The 19125-nt window shown below is 56.7% G+C and overlaps 3 protein-coding genes across 7 annotated transcripts; 2 read left to right on the top strand and 1 right to left on the bottom strand.

Moving 5' to 3' along the window:
• Positions 360 to 6344, top strand: SP6 (Sp6 transcription factor). 2 transcript variants are annotated; one of them, XM_018064954.1, is made up of 2 exons: positions 360 to 517; positions 2756 to 6344. In XM_018064954.1, exon 2 carries the CDS (start codon positions 2814 to 2816, stop codon positions 3939 to 3941), a length of 1128 nt encoding a protein of 375 aa, XP_017920443.1. In that variant the 5' UTR covers positions 360 to 517; positions 2756 to 2813; the 3' UTR covers positions 3942 to 6344. The 2 variants fall into 2 exon arrangements, with proteins under 2 accessions (XP_017920443.1, XP_017920444.1); XM_018064955.1 differs by lacking the exon at positions 360 to 517 and adding an exon at positions 580 to 857.
• SCRN2 (secernin 2) lies at positions 10388 to 14080 on the top strand. 3 transcript variants are annotated; one of them, XM_013972476.2, is made up of 8 exons: positions 10390 to 10525; positions 10881 to 11054; positions 11343 to 11524; positions 12078 to 12277; positions 12723 to 12938; positions 13059 to 13224; positions 13315 to 13495; positions 13683 to 13804. In XM_013972476.2, exons 2-8 carry the CDS (start codon positions 10881 to 10883, stop codon positions 13704 to 13706), a joined length of 1143 nt encoding a protein of 380 aa, XP_013827930.1. In that variant the 5' UTR covers positions 10390 to 10525; the 3' UTR covers positions 13707 to 13804. The 3 variants fall into 3 exon arrangements, with proteins under 3 accessions (XP_005693771.1, XP_013827930.1, XP_005693772.1); XM_005693715.3 differs by having other exon boundaries at positions 10391 to 10525; positions 13756 to 14077; XM_005693714.3 differs by having other exon boundaries at positions 10388 to 10525; positions 13315 to 14080.
• LRRC46 (leucine rich repeat containing 46) lies at positions 14548 to 19111 on the bottom strand. 2 transcript variants are annotated; one of them, XM_013972478.2, is made up of 9 exons: positions 18960 to 19111; positions 18715 to 18786; positions 18503 to 18611; positions 17171 to 17279; positions 16259 to 16305; positions 15865 to 15974; positions 15595 to 15664; positions 15281 to 15429; positions 14548 to 15076 (listed from the first exon to the last, which is right to left on the bottom strand). In XM_013972478.2, the coding sequence occupies exons 2-9, from the start codon at positions 18722 to 18724 to the stop codon at positions 14706 to 14708; spliced, it is 975 nt and encodes a 324-aa protein (XP_013827932.2). In that variant the 5' UTR covers positions 18725 to 18786; positions 18960 to 19111; the 3' UTR covers positions 14548 to 14705. The 2 variants fall into 2 exon arrangements, with proteins under 2 accessions (XP_013827932.2, XP_005693773.2); XM_005693716.3 differs by having other exon boundaries at positions 14581 to 15076; positions 18715 to 19111.

Genomic DNA, 19125 nt, shown 5'->3' on the forward strand with positions numbered 1-19125 from the left:
GTACTCCGCTCGATGGGGCGGGCCCCAGAACCCGGGAGACACCCCGCCCAGGCCCCTCGCCCCAGCAGTGGAGGGGCCAAGAAGGAGCAAGGGAGGGGGCGGAGTGCGACCTAGTTAGAGATCACCGCCGCCCCCCCCCTCCGCCCGCCCTCCCTCTCCCCCGGGCCCGGCCCGGTCCGGCTGAGCCCGCAAGGGTTAAAGGCGGCCGCAGGTGAGGTGGGCGGGGCCGTGAATTGGGGGAAAAAGGAGCGCAGGGCAGAGGATGAAGGCAGAGAGCGCGGTGAGTCACGGGCGGAGCTGGCCTCGCTCGCTCGCTCGCCGGCTCCCGCCCGCCCTCCGCCCTCCCGCCGCCTCTCTCCGCCCCTCCTCCGCCGCCCGCTGCCGGGTCTGCTCGCTGCTCTCGCTAGCCCTCGGCTCCTGCCGCTCGCCGCTGGAGAGCCCGCTGGCGCGCGGGTTCAAGAGCGCCCTTCGGGAGCGCGCCAGCCTGCCGTGCCCGGAGCCCGAGCGCACACTCGAGGTAGGAGCCCGCCCGGATCTGGGCGGCAAGGGGCGCGCGCACCAGGGATCTTCTCGGAAAGACGTGCCCGGAACGCGCTGCAGCTTCCTCTGGCCTCGGGGGAGGTGGTCCTAAAGAATCTGAGGGGTTTAGAGCCCCGGCGGAGTGAAAACGGGGCGGAAGGGAGAGGCTGGAGACTGGGGAAAGTGGAGCGACTGGGACAGCTGGAGGACTGGAAACTTGAGGACCGGGAGTACGGAAGTCCTAACCACCTGAGCGCCGGTGATGGGAGAGGCAGCCGGCGGAAGAGGGAAGAAGGGTGTCTCTACCCGCCTTCGCGCCTGGGGAGCCGCAAGCCCGGGTACGCGCCCGGCTGTCTCCCTTACCGAGATCTCGATAGCAGGCTAGTGCATCCCAGGATTGGGCTCCCTGGCCCTGTGGCTGGAGAGGCCACTCTGGAGCCTGGATCGTTAGCTTGTTCCCCAACCCCCACTCCAACCCCTGGGGCAGTTCCCAGGCGCCAAAAGCTATTAGGGTCCCAGACCTCACTGCTCCTACCCAGCCCCTACTGGGCTGCCCCGCCTGGGCCTGAGGCTCTGTTCCTGCCGTTTCACCCAGTTCCTTTTTTGTGGTGAGGCAGCAGGAGCTTGAGTAGGCGCCCTAGTTCCCTACTCCCTCCCTCTCCTAGACAACCTAAGCGACCTCCCTGGTCCCCCAGAAGCAGAAGATAGTAAGGTCATCCAAATACTTATTTGGGAGGGAAAAATCCCTGCCCTAAACCACTGTCTCCTCCCGCCACAATCAGCGAAGGTCCAGGCACCCGAACTCACACACTCCAGGCATCAGGGCAGGGCTCCCAGATCTTACTAAGAGGTGATGAGATGAGGGGGACCTTCAAGTGACAAGTATGTGTTCCAGAAAGGGGCCCACTCTTTCTGGAGGGGGTGGTCTTTAGGTTCCCAACGGTTAAAGGAAAGAGAAACAGACCAGGAATGGAGTGACCTGGTTCACGAAGATACATACTAGTTGATTGAATGAACAGATTGAATATCTTTTTTCAAGTGACTTTTCCAATTATGGCTGTTTCCTCGTCTTTAAAATGAGGATTGAAAAATAAAATAAGAGGATTGGCCAGGAGCAGTGGTTCTTAACACTTGGTCGCATGTTAGAATCATGTGGAGAGCTCCTAAAAACGATCCAAGTCTAGATTATGCACTCCCTGTATAATATCTCTGGGTAATTCTTCCTCTTAATTTCTGTGCTATTCTGGCTTTTCCTGTTGCTTCCCCCACTCTGTCCCCAAATCCCTTATGGAGGTGGCAGTTTTATCTTCCTGAGCTTGCTGGTAAGCTCTTCTCTGGCTGACCTCTTCTCTGGGGAAGCAGACCCCTCCAGGCTTCATATCTGGGTCTCCCCCAGATTGGAGGAGGGCAGAGGTGGCAGCCAGAAAACTGGCTGGGCGCTGTCAGGCCAGAGAGGGGGGCTTAGCTTTCTCTGGTGGAGAGACATCCTCTGGAAACTGGCACTGTAGCTATACCCTGGGAAGGTGAAGTCCCCGCTAGAGAGAAAGGGAATGGGGGCCAGGTACGGGAGTGGGTTTGATGGGGCTGGGGCAATCCAGCCAGCAGGGAGCTGGGGGGAGTGGTGTAGGGCAGAGAAATGCTCTTCTTCACTGAACATGCCTCAGGGATGGAAAGAGGGCTCTTTTTCTAAAACCTCAGAACCTGCTTGTGGCTTTGGGAAGTCAGGTCACCTTAAGTTTTGTGTTAGAACACCTCCCTCTACCCAGGTGAGTCCTGAGTTAAGGTGGGGACTTAAACTAGAGATGAGCCTAGATTCTCCATTCCGGCTGGCAGCAGATCTGTGGGGGTGGGGGTGGGAATTTGGGGGGAGGGATATGGGAGCAATGCCACTGCCCCTGACACCCAGCTGGGCAGCTAGGACGGTTCTAGAACGGTAATCTAGGTAAATCTGACCTGCTCACCTGGGACCAGCCCAACTCCCTGGATGAGCTGGGTCCTGTAGGAAGGATCACCTAGGAGAAGGTGAATTTCTATCAGCGTCTGCCGTCGGTGGAGGGCCTCTCACCCTCAATCCTTCCTAGCGCTCTTAACTGGTCTTTAGTCCACAACCAAAGGTTCTTTCCCCTCTTTTCACCTAGGGGTGGGAAAGAAGTACTTGGCCCGGGAGGGGATCTGGGCTGGGAAGGAAAATGAGCCAGTTACTTTCCTCACTTTGTCTCTTCTTTGCCTCCTTCAGGTCCCACCTGAGGTGCCCTTGACTATCCCTGTCCCCCATTCCACCCCGGATCCCGGCAATGCTAACCGCCGTCTGCGGCTCTCTGGGCAGCCAGCACACGGACGCGCCTGCCGCCTCCCCGCCGCGCCTCGACCTGCAGCCTCTCCAAACATACCAGGGCCACACGAGCCCGGAGGCCGGGGACTACCCCTCCCCGCTGCAGCCTGGAGAGCTGCAGAGCCTCCCGCTGGGCCCCGAGGTGGACTTCTCACAGGGCTATGAGCTGCCGGGGGCCTCCTCTCGGGTAACCTGCGAGGACCTGGAAAACGACAGCCCCTTGGTCCCGGGACCCTTTTCCAAGCTCCTGCAGCCGGACATGTCCCACCATTACGAATCCTGGTTCCGGCCGACACACCCAGGCACCGAGGATGGCTCGTGGTGGGACCTTCATCCGGGTACCAGCTGGATGGACCTCCCCCACGCTCAGAGCGCGCTGACCTCACCGGGCCACCCCGGGGCGCTTCAGGCTGGCTTGGGGGGCTATGTTGGAGACCACCAGCTCTGCGCCCCGCCGCCCCACCCACATCCGCACCACCTCCTCCCAGCCGCCGGAGGGCAGCACCTCCTGGTGCCTCCCGACGGGGCGAAGGCGTTGGAAGCAGCAGCCCCAGAGTCCCAGGGCCTGGATACCAGTCTGGACGGGGCGGCCCGGCCCAAAGGCTCCCGGCGGTCGGTGCCCCGCAGCTCAGGCCAGACCGTTTGCCGCTGTCCCAACTGCTTGGAGGCGGAGCGACTGGGGGCTCCATGCGGGCCCGATGGGGGCAAGAAGAAGCATTTGCACAACTGCCACATCCCAGGCTGTGGGAAAGCTTACGCCAAGACGTCACACCTGAAGGCGCATCTGCGCTGGCATAGCGGTGACCGTCCCTTCGTGTGCAACTGGCTCTTCTGCGGCAAGCGCTTCACGCGCTCTGACGAGCTGCAGCGCCATCTCCAGACCCACACCGGCACCAAGAAGTTCCCCTGCGCCGTCTGCAGCCGGGTCTTCATGCGCAGCGACCACCTGGCCAAACACATGAAAACCCACGAGGGCACCAAAGAGGAGGCAGCCGGGGCAGCGGCGGGCGAGGGCAAGGCTGGCGGGGTGGAGCCCCCCGGCGGCAAAGGCAAGCGCGAGGCTGAGGGCAGCGCGGCTCCCTCCAACTGAGCTCCTCCGTCCTGCCTCCCCGCTGGTCTTCCCTGGGGCCATCAGAAGGGAGCCCTCGGGCCGGATGCCCTGGTCGGGGGGTGGCTTGAGTAAGAGGAGAAAGTGGTTATTTATTGAGAGGGAGGAAAAGTGGTGTGGGGGTCAGGGAACCGGGGCGCTAGGGGTTTCGTAGTCTCTGGAGCTGGACGGGACAGATGCGTTTGACTGTTTTGACTGGGCAGGGAGGAGCTGGGCATGCCGGTCAGTTCTCCCCTTCCTCTCTCTATTTCACTCACGCCCCTGGGCTGGGAGTTGGGGAGGGATACCCCTGTGGCGGGTGGAGGGCGGAGGGCACAGGTTGGAGGAGACAGCGTGTCCCAGGAGCAGAGGGGAGTGGGGCCGCCCCGGGCGCTGGGGGTAGCTGTCTGGACACGTCCTTAGCGCCTGGGAACCGGGACATAAAAGGGCCTCCAAAGCCGCCCTGCGCCCCGGGTCCCTTTCATCCCCCTTAGATTGCTTTTACCCCAGGGTTTCCGGAGGAAGAGCTGAGATGGGGTATCAGAGGCTGGGGGTCCCCCTAAGGGAGGAGATTCTATCTGGCTGGGAGGGTTGTCGCCACAGAAGTAACGCCTTTGATGTGCCTCCTTATTAAGCCTTCCAGACCCAGTCTGATGGAGGCATGAAGGAAGAGGGGAAGAGGGCCAGAATCCCGCGACAGCTTCCAGCAAGACGGGTGGGGTGGAGGAGAGAGCTAGATGCGGGGGTTGAGCAAGGACATCTCTTCTAAAAAAATGGGAGAAAGGAATTTGGTCAGGGAGTGGAACTAAGCCTTTCCCTCTCTAACTCTGATTCAGCCCTTCGCTTTTGGTCTTTATAGAAATAAAGTTCAGTAGCCCACTCTGGTCTGTCACCCCAGGCAGGACTTCAAGGCAGCCAGGAGCCCCTGCTCCAGAATTGATGTAGTTCCTCACCCTAAGTCCCTGGCATTTGCCTTCCCCTTAGGGATAGAAGGAAGAGGGTTATCTCAGCTTCGTGGGGTTAGGTGGGAATGTCCACCTCCAACTGTTTGGCTCTGAGTGGAGAAGTCTGTTCCTGTCTGGCCATCTTCTCTTCTTTGCTTCTTAGCGGAGAAGCTAAGCCCCACTCTTTCTTTAGCTCAACCCTCCCCTTTCCTGCTGCCTACCAGTCTTGCCCCTCCTGTAGAGTGTGTTAGGAGGCTCCCCTTCCAAATGAAGAGGTTCTCTCGTTGGAAGGGGTCTGCCTTCTGAGGTGATGTCCAGGAAGCATCCCTGTTCCCTTCTTTAGATGCTAAAAATGCATCCTGATGGTGATCCTGGAGTGGGGAACGTGGGGCCGGGGGAAGCCAGCAGAGGCTGAGCCAGGCACTTGGAAGGAAGCTGATGAGGGGAAGGGTCTGGTGGGCCATAGGACCCTGGAGCTAGTGGGCTTTCCCAGGCTCCAGATAGCGGTCTTAAGGTTTCCCCTGACCTCCTTTTTCCCTGCCCTTCTTTCTCCACCCAGAGCCCTATGCAAGGGTTAGTTGTGTATTGATTTTTTAAGTTATAAGCAAAGGGTATTTTATTTAATATTAGGACATGTGTGTGCATGTTGTGTGTACCTATGTATGTGTGTGTTTCTGTGTGTATGTGTGTTTCTCTACTGAGCCTGGGGTCTCCAGCCAGGGAGACCCCGTCTTGTTCAACCCAGCCAAGGTCCTCTGGCCTAAGGCCCATAGCATCTTTTCCTTGGGGATGCTGGAGCCCAGTCCAAGGACTGGGTGCTTTTTGGGAAGTGGGGCTGGAATCTGAGAGGGAGGGGCATATGTTTGTCTAGAAGAGAGCCCTTCTTACGAGGGATAGGGTGACTCTCCCTGAAGGACCCATGGGGTAGGTTAAGAAGTCACGTCCTTTCTTTATGCTCCCTCTGTCCCTACCTCCTGCTTATCTGACCAGAGGTCCCTTGTGGAGAGAGTTGGGGGCAGAAGAGAATGGGCAGTGTCTGCAGGTTGCCTGGCCTGGTGGGCAAGGGGGAGGGAGAGAGGGTTCCGTGGGCGTGAGATGCTGTTTTCCTCCACCCATCGAAACCAGTCACCCTCTCCCTGTGCCACCAGGACAGTCTTTCCCAGTGACCATTCTCAGGGGAACTCCCTAGTGGGGGTTGGGAAGGGGGGTGTGGATGTTCCCCCCATGGAGGCCCCAAGCTCTAAGGTGTGCGGGTGAGGGCTTTGGATAGATTTTCTTCTGCTCCCCTCTTTTATAGACCGAGGTTGCTTGGCTGTCTGCCCTCTTCTAGGCAGCCCCCTAGAGGAGAAATGTAGGATTTTTTTTTTCTTTAACTGCTGTGAACCCACTTTAGGGGGGGTGGGGGGAGGAGGAGGAAGAAGTGGCCTGTGTTTTTTATGCCATAATAAAGTCATCAACCACATCACTGCTTCATTTGTCTTCCAGCTCTGGCTTCCTTTTTGACTCAGGGTCCCTCAGCAGTGAGGACCAGGCTGGCTGCAGGGTAGGGTGGACACTTCTCTTTGATCCTGCAGCCCTGGGCAGCCTCCCCTCCTTTTGTTTGGGGGCAGAGCTGAGCTGATTGAAGGGTCTGATCCTGCCCTGCCTGGAGGTTGTTGGTGCAGGAGGAGGGTGGGGTTCCCTCGGGTTGATAGCTGGGCCGACTGTCCTTCCCTGGTCTTCACCTGTGGAGATGGAAAGATTCTAGATATTTCCTTCCTCTTCCACATGCAAGCCCCTTCTTTAGCCTCCCCCACCAAGAATGCTGGTTCCCTGCCTTCCCAGTGATGGCCAGCCTCTTGGTCCCCTCTCCCCACCCCTGTGGGGGTGTGCCTGTCAATCAGGCCTTCTGGTTGTGAGTGAGGTGGGGGTGACTGACAGCGATTTCTTCACTCAGGATGATCCCTATCAGGGACAAGGTGATGAAAGGCAGGCCAGCTATCTGATGGGCTCCCGCCCAGCGGGAAAGTATGAAGGGAAGGTTCCTACTGCAGCTCCCAGCTAGAGACCCGGCACAGTTACACAATCGCAGTGTGCACAGAAGTGCTTCACTGGGTCCATGGGGCACCTCCAGATATGTGTGAATGCATACTTTTTCCAGGCTGCTCCGTGCCTGGTGCACAGTCGGTGCCTGACACATGTCAGAGTAAAAGCGTCATGACTCCAGAGTGCCAAACCTAGGAAGGTTGATAGGGATCAGTTTTTAGCTCCAAGGGTGCAGAGTAGGTTACTGTATTCTTCCACCTTCTCATCCTACATGATGGCCAAAATTACCTACCCTAGTGGGACTCCTATTCCCCTCACTTTAACCCTAACCAACTTTCTCAGAGCCAAGTCTGGTACCCAGATTGGCCAATTCCATCACTTGTTTGGGAGAGTCTGATGTTCCAAAGTTTCTTAAATGGCATCAGTATGATTTAGGGATTACAGTGGAGAGCAGACTGGTGAGGGGGCCAAATGTTTATTTTCATATCCTGCTGGACTTAGACGCCTGGGTGGAGGCGCATTCCTCTGACCTCAGGCCCACTCCACTCCCTGCAACTCTTCTTTTTGTTTTCCCGGTTCTGGGGACTCAGACCCCAGCAAACTGGTGAATCCTCTCCTCCTGTCCCCCATCGCTGCCCCCAGGGGACAGGAGGGCAGCTGTGGGGCCGGCTGGGCCTGTCTGGGCAGGGCTGGGGCCGCCCCTCCTCCGCTTGCAGCTCCTCCCGCTGACCTGCATTCTTAGCGGGGGCCTTTGGTGGGGCTCTGATGATTAGTTGCTGGCCCTGGCAGCAATGCTGCCTGGCTGCCCCCTCCCCCCTCAATGGGGCCCGGGGCCACCTCTGACCCCTCAGTTCTGTAGTCCCAGGCAGGACAGTCCTAGAGGGGTTGAGAGCAAGTTTGGGAAATAAGAACATGGGTCTGACCCCTCTGGGCAACGTCTCTGAGCCACTCTTCTCTCCTGGGAAGTGGGAGTAGAAGCCCTCTAGGGTGGGGGAGTGGAGTCAGGAACGGGAAAGTGACAAGGGAACCAGTAGCCTGGGAACTGCAGCTGGAGGCTGTGCTGCGCGGCCCCAGGCCTCTTCTCCTGCCTGTTCCTGCCCCCCAGCGGGCACCTGGGGAAGTGCACGACGTGAACTGGCTTTCCAGCCCAGCGAGGCGGCTATTCAATGTTGATCACCACACAGCCTTGATGTTTGCTTCTGGAAGGACGTCCAGTGGCAACCTCAAGACCCCACCCCCACCCTGTACATCACACCAGAAGCATCCTTCACTTCCCATTAATCCTAGCGAGTCTGACTGCTCAGCATCTGAGCAGTGTGGGTTTGAAAAGAATCTCAGGAACCAAGTAGTCCAGTTGTTCCCACCTGGAAGAGGGCATATTAGAACCATCCATGGAGTTTTTCCAGATACCCCGATTCACGCCCCAACATCCCACCAAATTATGTCCCTTGAGGGTGCAGTAGAGCAGCGCTTTGCAAACTTTACACCTGGGGGTCCTGTTAACAGGCAGATTCCCATTCAGTAGGTTTGAGGTGGGGCCGGAGATTCTGCATTTTTAACACGCTCCCAGATAATGCTGATGCTGGCAATCCTCGGACACTTTGAGAAGCAGAGTATTAAAGTATTGTCCTATGCAATGGGAGTTGTGTGGTTGAAATATAATCCCTCCTCACCCCATCCATGATTCAGAACCACTGATCTAGTCCAATGCCTTCTTCGTTACTGGAAACACTGAAGCCCTTGCAGGTAAAGTGACCTGCCCAAAGAGGCCCGAGGCGCTGTTATAGCAGGAAAAAGGAGCAGGATGAGATGCTGGTCTGCCCAGTTCGAGGTAATGCTCTTCTCCCTCCAGCCTAGCTTCTAGGTCAACCTTCTGTTCAAGTGGCAGTCCCTTTTCTGAAAGTGACACCCATTTTCCTGGAAACAGCACCCTCTTGGGAACCAACCTTGTTTATCTGGAGACAATCAGAAAATGTCTCAGGACTTTGCAGTGGTTAAGAATTCACCTGTCAATTCAGGGGACACGGTTCGATCCCTGGTCGGGGAAGACTCCACATGCCTCCGGGCAACTAAGCGCTTGCGCCACAACTACTGAGCCCACCTGAACTCTAGAGCTGCACCACGCATAAGAGGAACCACCGCAGTGAGAAGACCAGGCACCCCAACTAGAGAGCAGCCCCCGCTCGCTGCAACTAGAGAAAGCCCACACACAGAAACGAAGACCCAGAACAACAAAATAGAAACAAATAAATAATCTTTTTAAAAAAGAAAATGTCTCAGATTTCAGATGTCCCAACAGCCTTATCTTGGAGGTTTTCCCCAGCCATCACTCCCGCAGCCTGCCCCCCGGGAAAACCTCAACCTCCACCTTCATTCCTATCCCAGGAATGACAAAAGGCTGGGATGCTGCGGCCAGAGCTCTGAGCAGCAGCACTGATTGGTTGGCAGGGTGGACGTGGGCCAAGTATATAACCTGCACTGTCTCCTCTCCCCACATTCCAGAGGGCTCCATAAAGCAAACGGGAGTGAGATGCATTCACTTAAATGCTGGTTATGGAGATGATTTATACAGGAAAATGACCTGGAAAGCAGAATATTTGAGATCAGAGTCTACCTCCATATGGATATATGCCCCCTTGGCCAAGATTTCTCCTTTGCTGTTTCAGTTACAAATCTTTGGACTAGAAATTTCCAAATTTTCTTTCCAAGCTAACTTCCAATGAGTTTGAGCACTGTGGGGCAGAATTGGCCTTTGGGAACTCAGAATGGATTTTGTTCATATGAGTTAGTTGCTCAGCTGTGTCTGACTCGTTGTGGTCCCATGGATTGTAGCCCTTCAGGCTTCTCTGTCCACGGATTCTCCAGGCAAGAACATTGGAATGGGTAGCCATTCCCTTCTTCAGGGGATCTTCCCCACCCAGGGACTGAACCCTGGTCTCCCTCATTATTGGCAGATTCTTTACCATTCGAGCCACCAGGTATATATGCCTTAAAATTTTTAAGGAATTCATTTAAGTTATTCCCAGGCCTCCTGGCCTGTGACCACTCCTGTCGATCTTTCTCTTTTCGATCTTATATCTGAGGGGTTGGGGAGGGGGAGGTGGGAGATGGGGAAGAGCCGGGGGAACAGGGTATGCCGGGGATGCGAAGGAGAGTGCACCAGCCTGGAATTGGGCCTTTGGAATTCAAATTAGGTCACAGGTAGCTGAGGTTCTTCCTTAATCTCCAGATGCCCCTAGCTGTCCACATTCTCTAACGAATCAGCCAAGTTTTCCTTTCTTCCCTTTTCACGTGGGCTTCTTTCCACCTCCGGCTCTCTCTCCCGACAGTGACCCCGCTGGAGAAACTAGCGGATTCGTCGCAGCCTTCATCAGGCCTAAAAGCTGTACCCGGGTAGGACAGGCAGCAAGCGGACTCCGAAGGCCGCTTCGCTCCAAGAAGTGGTGCTGGCGCGCGCTCTGCTGGAAAACGGAAGAACTGCAGGCGCTCGATTTCGACTCCGCCCCCGAGGCCAAAGTCTTCCAGGTCACTTCCAGGAGCCTTCGCCCCTGGGACAGACCTTACCTGAAGCGGAGGCTGTAGACTGCGGACTAAGCTGGGGATTTGCACGGAGAGAGGGTGAGGAGCATAAAGTGTGGGGGGAGCGAGAAAAGGGCCGACAGAAGAGGGGCCTGGGACTCTTGGAGAGAGGTTGGGTAGCGAGGGAGGCGCTCCTGCGACTGCCCTGAAGAGTCACGTTCCCGAGTAGAGCAGGGCCCTCGGAGCGTGCGGTCTAAGCCGGTCTGCCGATTCCCAAACCTGGAGCCTGTGGAGAGAGTCGCCGAGCAACGAGCATGCGTGCGGTGCTGTGCGTCGCAAACCCGTCGCAGTGTCTTCCCCTAGTGTCAGCACGTGTTGGGAGGGGTGCTCCCTAGGACCGCTCCCCGGTCAGAGGTGGCTTGAGAGGGACACACGCATCCCCATCTCTCCCCAGATGGCGTCGTGGAGCCCTGACACCCCATGTTCCTGTGACTGCTTTGTCTCGGTGCCCCCTGCCTCGGCTCTCCCAGCCGTGATCTTTGCCAAGAACTCTGACCGGCCCCGGGATGAGGTGCAGGAAGTGGTGTTTGTACCGGCACGCACGCACGCCCCTGGGAGCCGCCTCCAGGTGGGTTAGGCCTTCTAGAGTGCTGGGAGGTGTGGCAGTACTAGGTATTCTTCTAAAACCTTCCTCCTCTGTTGCCCCGAGCTGAGAAGCTATCAGATGTGGTGAAAAGAACACGAGCTTTGAGTCTACTGACTGGGACCTAACCTGTTATTTCGCCGCTGTCGACCTCAGTTTTCTCATCTGTATAATAGGGATAATAAGATCTTCCTCAAAGGGCTGTGTTGGGTGATGGGTACAGCGCCACCACTTTACAGGTACCTTCCCCTTTTTCTCCCCCCTCATCTCCAGTGCACCTACATTGAGGTGGAACAGGTGTCAAAGACCCATGCTGTGATCCTGAGCCGCCCTTCTTGGCTGTGGGGGGCTGAGATGGGCGCCAACGAGCATGGTGTCTGCATTGGCAATGAGGCAGTGTGGACCAAGGAGCCAGTCGGGGAAGGGGAAGCCCTGCTGGGAATGGACTTACTCAGGTGCGAACCTGCCCTCCTTCATCCCCTCAATACACCAGAAATCTGGGGCTGAATACTGACCCAGGCCACGCTTCCTGCCCCCAAGCACCTCCCCTTTTCTGCCCACTTTGTCGTCCTCCCCAGGTAGGCTGCCCCCTCCCCTCCCCTCTTCTGGCCCCATCTCCACAGTCTGGTGAGGAGCTCCCAAATGTAGCCAGCTTTGGGTATCTCCTGGCCCAGAAATAGGGCAGTGGTTTAACTTTTTTTTCAATAGAAGGAAATTTTGTTTTCAAGTGAAATCTCATGAAGAATTTTGGTTTGTAAAACCAGTAAACGTGGAGCAGCTCTGATAGAAGAGATGGAGGGCTCAGGGCATGTCTTCCTCCAAGAATGTGTTTCAGTCCATTTCATGAACCCTCAGAGCACAGCTTGAAAACCACAAGCCTACAGATGGTGGCGATTTTCTCTGTGACTTGGGCTCATCAAACCTCTCTGGGACTCTTGTGTCTACTGAAGCTCTGCCATCAGCACTGATACCCCATCGCCCTTCTGTTCCCTGGACTCTTTGTGCCAGGCTGGCTTTGGAACGGGGCAGCTCTGCCCGGGAGGCCTTGCACGTGATCACAGGCTTGCTGGAGCACTACGGGCAGGGGGGCAGCTGCCGGGAGGACCCCACACCATTCTGCTACCACAACACCTTCCTGCTGGCTGACCGGACTGAGGCCTGGGTGCTGGAGACGGCGGGGAGGCTGTGGGCTGCACAGAGGATCCAGGGTGAGGGGCCTGGCACTGGGGCCTGCCTCCCAGAAGTGTTCTCCTTTGGGGGTGGGAATGGTGTTGGGGGCAAGGAAGGCCCGATCCAGGTGCAAATGTCTCAGATGGTGGGGATGTCCAGGGACATGGGAGATGAGCCCTCTCAGGTACCTCACCTCCCCCTTCACTTGGTTGAGTCCTTTTGTGCTTCAGCCTGCAGCTTCCTCTGGGGAGCCTTCCTGGACTTCCTGGTGGCCAGGCTTCTCCCTTATACACAAGCCGGGGTCCCTTCATGATGATGCTCCCTGCAGCTGCCGGCTCTCGTTTATTCGTGTGATCGGTTTATCTGTCTCCTCCACAAGGGTTGTCTTGTTCTCTTCACCACTGTGTTCTCAGCGCCTAGCTGAGTGCCTGGCACAGGACAGGGGCTCAAGAATATATGAGCGACCCCCCATCTCCTCTGCAGAGGGAGTCCACAACATCTCCAACCAGCTGAGCATCGGCTCGGACATCTCAGCAGAACACCCTGAGCTCCGGCCCCACGCCCGGGCCCAGGGCTGGTGGGACGGGCAGGGCACCTTCGACTTTGCCCGGGTCTTCTCCCTGAGCCAGCAGCCTGTGCGCATGGAGGCTGCCAAGGCCCGCTTCCGGGCCGGGCGGGAGCTGCTGCAGCAGCAACAAGGTCAGTGAGCAGACAGCGTGGGGCCCAGCCCTCCTCCCTCCCACAGCCTCGGGGGCTTACTCTGAGGCCGGAGGGCCCCCTTCTGCCCCCCGGGGGTCCTCACTGGATCCTCCTTGGCAGGGGGTATCACGGCAGAGGTGATGATGGGCATCCTCAGGGACAAGGAGAGCGGCATCTGTATGGACTCTGGGGGCTTCCGCACCACGGCCAGCATGGTGTCCGTGCTGCCCCAGGACCCCACCCAGCCCTGCGTGCACTTCCTCACTGCCACACCAGACCCATCCCGGTGAGAGGGTGGGGAAGCTGGGGGGGAGCACCCCAGGCAGGGGAGACGGAAGGGTACTAGAGCCCTTATCTTCCATCCTTGTCCCACTAGGTCAGTGTTCAAACCTTTCATCTTTGGGGTGGGGGCAGCCCAGCCCCCCCAGGTGCTGTCTCCCACTTTTGGAGCACAGGACCCTGTTCGGACCCTGCCTCGATTCCAGACTCAGGTCGATCGCCGGCACCCCCTCTACCGTGGACACCAGGTGGCCCTGGGACTGATGGAGAGTGAACAGGTAACCCCGGGGAAGAGGGGCTACCCTGGAGGGATGATGCATTTCCCCCACCCCAACTGGGACTCTCGAAATATGAGGGGAACTGGGAGCGAAGGAGACTCTAGAGCTGAGGAGAGGAGTCTCTCCCTTCAAAGTCAGCCCTGGAGAATGTTGGGTGTATATCCTTTCTCCTGCTTATGTGAGACAGCAGCCATCTGCTCCTACCCCGTAATCCGGAGGGAAGCCTGTCCTGGGGAGTCATTGCCGCCTTTCCTGGGCAGGCTCAGGGGCAGCAGCTTCGGCAGAAGCAGCGAGACCTGGAGCAGGAAGGCCTGGCGGCTGTGCGGGGGCTGCTGACCAGGGAGTGTGCTCCACCCACCCAGGAGCTGGGCGGCCTCTTCCAGGCCTTTGTGGAGAAGGAGAGCCAGGCATATGCCTGAGCCCGGCCCCTCCTGACTTGGTCTGGGGTGCAGGGGGCTGCGGTGGGCACAGGACCCCTGGGGTAGAGGGCCAGAGCAATCCCCTCACATCATCCCCCACCCCAGCCTTGTTCTGAGTGGCCAGGTCGGCCTTAGCCCTAATAAATGTGTTTTATTTTCTTGTTCAGTGTCCAGGTTCAGTGGGGGTGGGAGGGCCAAGAGAGGACAAAGGGCAGCACTGCGGTGGCTGCAGGGCCTCTGGGAGCCTTGCTGGGCAGCACATTCTTCTGACTTAGGTGGTGGAGGAACCTGTGAGGAGATGGGGGGCCCCAGCATGTGGGTGTGGGAACATGGAGGGGCATGGCTGGTACAGCAGGTGGCTGCTCATGGGGAGAATTACAACCACACGTTTTTGGTTCTTGGCTTGAACCTTGGAAGGGCAGTCCTGGTGGTGGGGAGCGGTGGTATGCGATGTGTCTACTGTGAGATGGCATCTCCATCAGGCAGTGCCCGCCTCCTGCCGGCTCAGAAGCCAGGTGGGGGCCCTGAGGTGGGGTGCCAGTCCCTTGGGCAGTTCCTGAAAGATCCTGTTCTTTAGAATCAGTCTCTGTATTCCTGCTATGGTTTCTGGGTGCTTTTTACTGACAGCTTCCCCTGAGATGCCCCAGGTGATGCGGAAGACACACGCAGGGCCTAGAGATGCTTTATTGGGGACAGGCTCCTGCCACAGGCCAGGGCTCTCAGGCCGAGGAGAGGCCCACTCCTCGTTCCTCCATGTGCCTGGGGCTTTGCTGATAGCAGTGGGCTGCATTTCACTTCTTGATTCTTTTGGTCACAGTTTTGGTTGTGCTGGGGCCCCCAGCCAGAGAGGCCCTGGGGGCTGCGGCTACTCTGGCCCCCTTCCTTGCCTGAACAGTGCTTTGCTGGCCCCTGGGAGCCAGAGGGCACAGTCTCTTGGTGGTAGAGGAGGCCTGTGGCGAGGAAGCAGGCTCTGGGGGTGTCTCTTTCTCTTGCGTGGGAGTGACGGAAGGGCTGCTGTCCCCAGCCATGGGCGCCCCCGGCAGCGGGGGCAGGTCTGTGAGGGTGGGCTGCGTCTCCACCCTCAGCTGGTGCTCCAGCAGGGCTGTCTGCTGCCTGAGCTCCCGGTGCTTGCTCATTTCCTGCTCCAGCTCCTTGAGGAAGCCTGTGAGGGGTGGGATGGTGGGTGGTGGATAGAGCCCCGGGCTTGGCAGAAGCACACTCTCCCCTACCATCCCTAGAGGGGAGGAGACAAGGCAGATTGGGAAGGACTATTCCAGCCCTGGGACCACTTCCCCAGACACCACCGCCTGTCTTAGCGTCTCCCGGACCCCACAGGGCAGCTGCACCCTTTGGAAAGCAGGGTCACCTCGTTCTGAGCAGAATGGGCCTCTCAGCTCTGGGAACTCCTCATCCTCATCACTCAAGGCTGTATCCTCCTCATCCGAGGTCCAGCGCTCTGCCACAGGCTGCCCGTCCAGGTCTAGGAGCAGTGGCAGGGCTTCTGTCAACAGCTTCCTGTGCGGCAGAAAGAGCAGAGGTTACCTAGGAGGGCACCCCGGGTGTGGAGCTGGGAGGATGTGCAGACACAAGCCACAGCAACCACACCGGGAGGGGTGGTGTTCTTGAGCTAGAAGATGGGCCTGTGGTCAGGTCAACACGGGAACCTTCAGTTCCTCTCACCTGTAGCCATCCTGGTTGGTGCAGCTGTTTCCAGTCAGGTTGAGGATGAGAAGGCTCTCGGGGAATTCATCTGCAAACAGCAAAGAAGGGGGATGAGGTTCGCACCCCCACTTTCCAGTCCAAAGCCACTGCCCCTTTGCACAGGTCCTGGCCCCCTGGAGGATGTGCTGCTGATGCAAGCACAGGGAGGAGGGCAGAGAGGAGGGAGGGCAGAGAGGAGGGAGGGCACCCCAGGACCTATTCCATGAGCCAGGGCAAGGGCGTTCCTACCCAGCTTGAGTGTTTCTATCAGGTTCTCAGAAAGGTCCAGAAACTGGAGGTGGGGGAGGTCACGGAGGTTTTCCACTTGCCTAATTTGGTTTCCTGCCAGAGACAGGAAGCTGTAGGGGAAGGGAGGGGAAAAGACAGCTGAATCACAGGACAGTTGGAGGAAGGGATGGGGCCCCAGGTGCCCAGGGCCCCCCTGGCTCAGCAGCTGGATGAGTGGGGACACAGGGCCTCCTGGGATCAGGGAAGCAGAGCTAGGCTTGTAGGGTCCTTGGCTGACCAGCAGCCAGGCTTGGGGACATCTGAGCCAGTTTTCTGGAGTATTACCAGGTTTTCTCCCCTTCATTCTAGCTCTTCTCCCCTCCCCCAACCCTGCCGGAGCCCTGGCACCATGTACCGTAAGGAGGGGACGCAGGCCAGGTTCTCAATTCGCTGAATCTTGTTCTGCAGGAAGAGACCAAAGTGGGGAAACCAAGCTAAGGTCAGTTGAGTGGGGTCCCTTTAAAGGGACAAAGCCCTAAGACCATGTCTACTCTTGAGGCTGGAGACCTGGCCCTTTGGGAATGATCACCCCTCCCCTTGAACAAGTCGTGAGTGCCTTGGGATGATTTGCTTTCTCCAAGTCGATGGCTGAGGACATAAATTTGGGGCTGGCTAAACTTGATTTAAGTACCCTGATTGCCCCACAACCTGGACATCAGAGAAAGGAAACCAAGGTGGGGGCCAGGAAACGGAAAGGCCTTGGTGGTGGCCTGCACACACCAAGGGAAGTGCAAACCTATACTACTTTGATCTGCCCAGTGTCTGTGGGGGAAACTGGGTGGGATCTGGGTGTATTCAACCTGAGGGAGCCTAGAGATTAACCGCGCCCCCTCCCACCCCCACCAAAAAGCCTTCGAGGTTCTGAAGGATGCAGAGGAATCTTATGCTTCCCTCTTCCTTTCCTTCAAAACAGGAAATGAACTTGAGCTGTATAACATGAGAGATTTAGGACAGACACCATCTAGGACTTCTAGAACAAGAAAAGTGTCTGATAGAAAAACAGTGATTTAAGAGCACGGTCAGGAACTCTTTTGGGTGCATTGGTCTTTCAATTCAGCAGAATTCTGATCTCTTTCGGGTGTACCGGTCTTTGAATTCAACAGAATTCCTGATTCATCTGGAACCGTTTCAATGAAGGTCTGCCTGCCTGAACACCAGTAAATGGGCAAGATGACCTGCTTGGCGTCTTTCAGATTAAACAGACATGGCTCACAGGGGCTGGAGTCCCCTCCCCAGGGAGAAGGGAGGGCAGGAGGCAGGACATTACCCCTTGCAGATAGAGGCTGTGAAGATTCTGGAGGCCCTCTAAGTTCCTGATAGTGGTAATTCCCTCTCGGTCCAGGCGAACAGTCTGCAGTTCAGCAAGCGTGTGGAACCTGGGCAAACGGGTGCTGTGACGGAGTGCCACTTCTGTGGTCTCTTAGCAGGAAGATGGAGGGGAGGGTGTTTTAAGGAGGGATGGATGGCTCAGTGACTCTGATCAGATGTCAGGGACACCTGCTTGACTCATGAGGTGGGGTCTAGATTGGGAACCTGGGTTGACTTGGAGACCTCAGTATCTATCAGTAGCACTGGGAGGGATAAGGGTGAGAGGGGAGTGAGACTCCTTAGACTGGGCAACTGGGTGATGGCAGCTTATGGTTCCTGCAGATGTGGGGGCAGACTTCCCCCAGCCAGCTTGGGTTGGGGAGGCAGGGGCTGGGACAGAGAGGAGATCCTTCCTCATATCCCTTCTGAGTGGTCCATGGAAGGAAAATCACTTGTTCCACCCACCCATTCGTTAATCCCGCAACACTTACTGAATGCCCATTAGAGACAAATGAGAGAGTCCCTGCCCATCACTATTAGGGAAGCTGGCCAAACATCTATGACAAGTGGATGACAGAAGCATGTGCAGAGGACTAAGGGAGTACATGGACTATACATTGAATCCAGAGGATTCAGGAATGCTTCCTGGGGGAGATAACACATAAGTAGGAGTGAGACTGGAAGGAGAGGGGGGTTGAGAAAGCATTTCAAGCAGAAGGAATAGTATGTGTGATTCCAGCCTTTCTTCAATTGCAATGTGCCCATGAATCCCTTAGGGAGTCTTGTTAAAGTGCAGATTTTGATTCAGTAAGTGGGCCTGAGTAGTAAGTGCTAAGCTGTGAGAACATGGGGTCTTAGAGGAATCACACTTATGGAGAGCGGCAAAAAATAAGGTTGAAAAGGCACCAGGCTAAAGTGTTTGGATTTTATTCTGGAGGTGCTAGGAAGTTAAGGAAGGTCCTACCAGGGAATGTCTGATCAGATTTGTTATTTAAAAGGATCATTTTGGCAACAGTATGGGGTGCCTGGACTGGAGGCAGACAGACTAATGAGGAGTTTGTTGAGAAGTGATGACTTTAGACCCTTATTTAAAGCAACTGAGTGGGCATGGTGAAAAAAAGATAGAATGATTTTTAAGGAGGAAGAATCAGTTGGACATTGCCACTGAATGAATGTGTAGAGTGAGTAAAGAGAGAGACAAAAGTAAGTTGACAAATCAGTAGAGCTCAGGTTGCTGGTCATTCTGTGTGTTTCAACGTTCCAGCACCCCTTTCCTCTCCGGTGCACTTACATCTTCTCTGACAGATCCTTATCCTCAGGGAAGGCCAAGTTCCGCCTAGTGATGAGGGCTTCAGTAATGCACACGCCATTGACTTCCTCTGGACTCTGGGCAAGTTTAGCTGTCAAAAGATGAGTCCAATTGTTACATTTCCTTGTTCTTGGAGGCCTGACTCTACTACTGTTAACCAACTGTTCTACCTACCATCCCACCTCCTTACTCACCTCCAGGCATGATCTAAAAGTTGCTGGCTTGCGGAGCGATTGGAACGAAAAGTAGAGCGGCTTGGACAGCCCCTGAGAATGGAAGAACCCAGGATGGTATGAGGAGAGAGAAGCTCAGAGAATTGGGGGATAATGGAAAGGGGTTGGTTCAGAGCTAACTGTTGGGGTGGGGCAGAAGACGAAAGTAAATCGAAGTGGAGGATCTGGAATTTGAGGGGTGTATAGGGGCTTTCCAGGCCGCCTACAGGGGGATTGTAGGTAGATAGCGGTGCGGACGGATGGAAAGAGCTACTCGAGGCGTCGTTGCTAGGAGACCGGACGCCTGACGACGCCCTGGCGAGGGCAGGCTCTCAGGTGCCGGGTTTGGCGCATGCGGATTGCTGCTCCAGCCGGCGGTTCCTCCCTCCGCTT

Source organism: Capra hircus, chromosome 19 (assembly GCF_001704415.2).
Source record: "Capra hircus breed San Clemente chromosome 19, ASM170441v1, whole genome shotgun sequence".
Lineage (NCBI taxonomy): Eukaryota > Metazoa > Chordata > Mammalia > Artiodactyla > Bovidae > Capra > Capra hircus.